The following is a 2,380-nucleotide window of genomic DNA, read 5'->3' as shown; positions in this document are numbered from 1 at the left end:
AGCTCTGCAGCTCCCTCAGCATCAACCCACAGTGATGGGGCAGAGTCACATGAAGGGGGGGCTCCCTGTAACCCCCCATCTAGTGTTCAGCCACATTTCATCACATGCTCCACTTATTGAACTCTCTTCCAGATCTCCTGGAGGAGAAGCAGCTCTCCTGCAGGAGCAAATGGGGAATCTATTGTTAGTGTTCCTCCCTGGAGTTCCACTGGGTTTATACTGGCACCAGCATGGACCACAGTATTATTACTATTATTATTACTATTATTATTATTATTACTACGTAAAGGGTTCCTCCATCTTCTCCAAAGTAAAATTCAAGCACTTTCCAAGCACTTCAAGGTGCATCTCCATGCTTTTCCAGCACCTTCCAGCTGTGGTAAACTCCATATTTGTATCAATCCAATGGTCAGTATTCAGTCTACTTATTATGTCACTTGTTCATCACATTAAATGAGATGTTATTGTCCTCTAAACAACCAACATGATGTTTGGAGACAGCTTTTTACAGAAGGACCACAAATGAAAGGAAAACTAATTCCACTAACAGATCCACAGAAATATAATCACCAACTATTTTCATCATCTGTTCATCATCAAAAGGCATTTTTCATAAAGAAATGTCAGAAAATGCTGTTTTCAGTCCAGAAAATATGGAGATCTTCTTTTCTCTGTTCTATCATAGATGTCATCACATACAACACACATTTCAAGACCTTTAGTATAAATCCAAGCACTTTTCAGACCTTGGAGACACCACACTAAAATTCAAGTGTTTTCAAGGATTTCCAGCCCCTGTACCAAGCCTGTAAGTAACACATCCGTGAATGCAAAGACACTTTCCATGAAGAAAACACCAGCTATATTCACCTTTTTTTATATCTTATTCAAAGATTACATCATAATGGGGGGTGACATCAGTGCTGAAGTAGACACACACACTCACACACACACACACACTCACAGAGAGATGATTCCGGGGGGGAAGCTCTTGGGGATGGCCCGGGTGTCCACACAGAAGGCACTGTCTTTGGTGCAGGAGCAGGTCGCAGGGCAGCGGGGTATCTTCGGCGGTCTCCTGGCATTCGATTCCCCCGGCAGGCAGACACACAGGCACAGGAGAGACAGGCAGATCAGCCTGGTCCATCTCTGACCGAGCTCCGGCATCCTTTAGGGATGGAAGGATGGGAGGATGGATGAGAGAGAAGGAGGAGAGAAGATGGATGTGGGTGAGCTCCTTAAAGTTCCTGCTCGGTGGAGAGTGGCTCGTTGACGGCCGGCCTGCCTACGAGTACAGCAGTTCTGCTCAGCGCAGAGTTGAGGATGAGGGAGGGAGGCTGGTGGGTTAGAGAGGGAGGGAGGAGGAGGAGGAGGAGGCGTGAGCGTAGTCCTGTGTGTCCTCGGTGGGTGTGGGTGCTCTGCAGCTTCCTTGGATCCGTGCGGACTGCAGGAGTGACGAGCCAGGACGCTTTCTCCGCACTATACGACCTGCAGGCAGCGGAGCTGACAATGAATTATTTACCATCAGGCATGCAGAAAAACCTGAGAATAGGGTGGGGGAGGGAGGGCCGGTGCATGATGGGACATTACACCACCTTATCAGGTGTGAAGTGGTGTTGAGCTGCTGCAGTCGACGAGGCGCGGAGGATATGTGCTCATGCATCAGTGAATTATTATTACACCAGCAATCCATGCAGACAAGTTGTGAAGTGCCTTAAACCTGCATTCTCTCTGCTGGCAACCAGGGGGCGACTCCTCTCTGGTTGTATAGAAGTCTATGAGAAAATGGTCCTACTTCTCTCTGCTGGCCACCAGGGGGCGACTCCTCTCTGGTTGTATAGAAGTCTATGAGAAAATGGTCCTACTTCTCTCTGCTGGCCACCAGGGGGCGACTCCTCTCTGGTTGTATAGAAGTCTATGAGAAAATGGTCCTACTTCTCTCTGCTGGCCACCAGGGGGCGACTCCTCTCTGGTTGTATAGAAGTCTATGAGAAAATGGTCCTATTTCTCTCTGCTGGCCACCAGGGGGCGACTCCTCTCTGGTTGTATAGAAGTCTATGAGAAAATGGTCCTACTTCTCTCTGCTGGCCACCAGGGGGCGACTCCTCTCTGGTTGTATAGAAGTCTATGAGAAAATGGTCCTACTTCTCTCTGCTGGCCACCAGGGGGCGACTCCTCTCTGGTTGTATAGAAGTCTATGAGAAAATGGTCCTACTTCTCTCTGCTGGCCACCAGGGGGCGACTCCTCTCTGGTTGTATAGAAGTCTATGAGAAAATGGTCCTACTTCTCTCTGCTGGCCACCAGGGGGCGACTCCTCTCTGGTTGTATAGAAGTCTATGAGAAAATGGTCCTACTTCTCTCTGCTGGCCACCAGGGGGC

General features: G+C 48.8%; 1 protein-coding gene across 1 annotated transcript in view; it reads right to left on the bottom strand.

Moving 5' to 3' along the window:
* lgi3 (leucine-rich repeat LGI family, member 3) overlaps positions 1-1,297 on the bottom strand; it is an 8,969-nt gene extending 7,672 nt beyond the window's left edge. The window contains exon 1 of the mRNA XM_084025157.1: positions 965-1,297. Coding sequence (XP_083881283.1) covers positions 965-1,167 — 203 coding nt within the window. The 5' untranslated portion in view covers positions 1,168-1,297. The remainder of the gene's footprint in view (positions 1-964) is intronic.
* Positions 1,298-2,380: the final 1,083 nt, after the last annotated feature.

Source organism: Eutrigla gurnardus, assembly GCF_963514095.1.
Source record: "Eutrigla gurnardus genome assembly, chromosome: 13".
In the NCBI taxonomy this organism is placed as follows: Eukaryota; Metazoa; Chordata; class Actinopteri; order Perciformes; family Triglidae; genus Eutrigla; species Eutrigla gurnardus.
The sequence above is the reverse complement of the archived record's forward strand: the minus strand, read 5'-3'. Positions and strand labels throughout refer to the sequence as shown.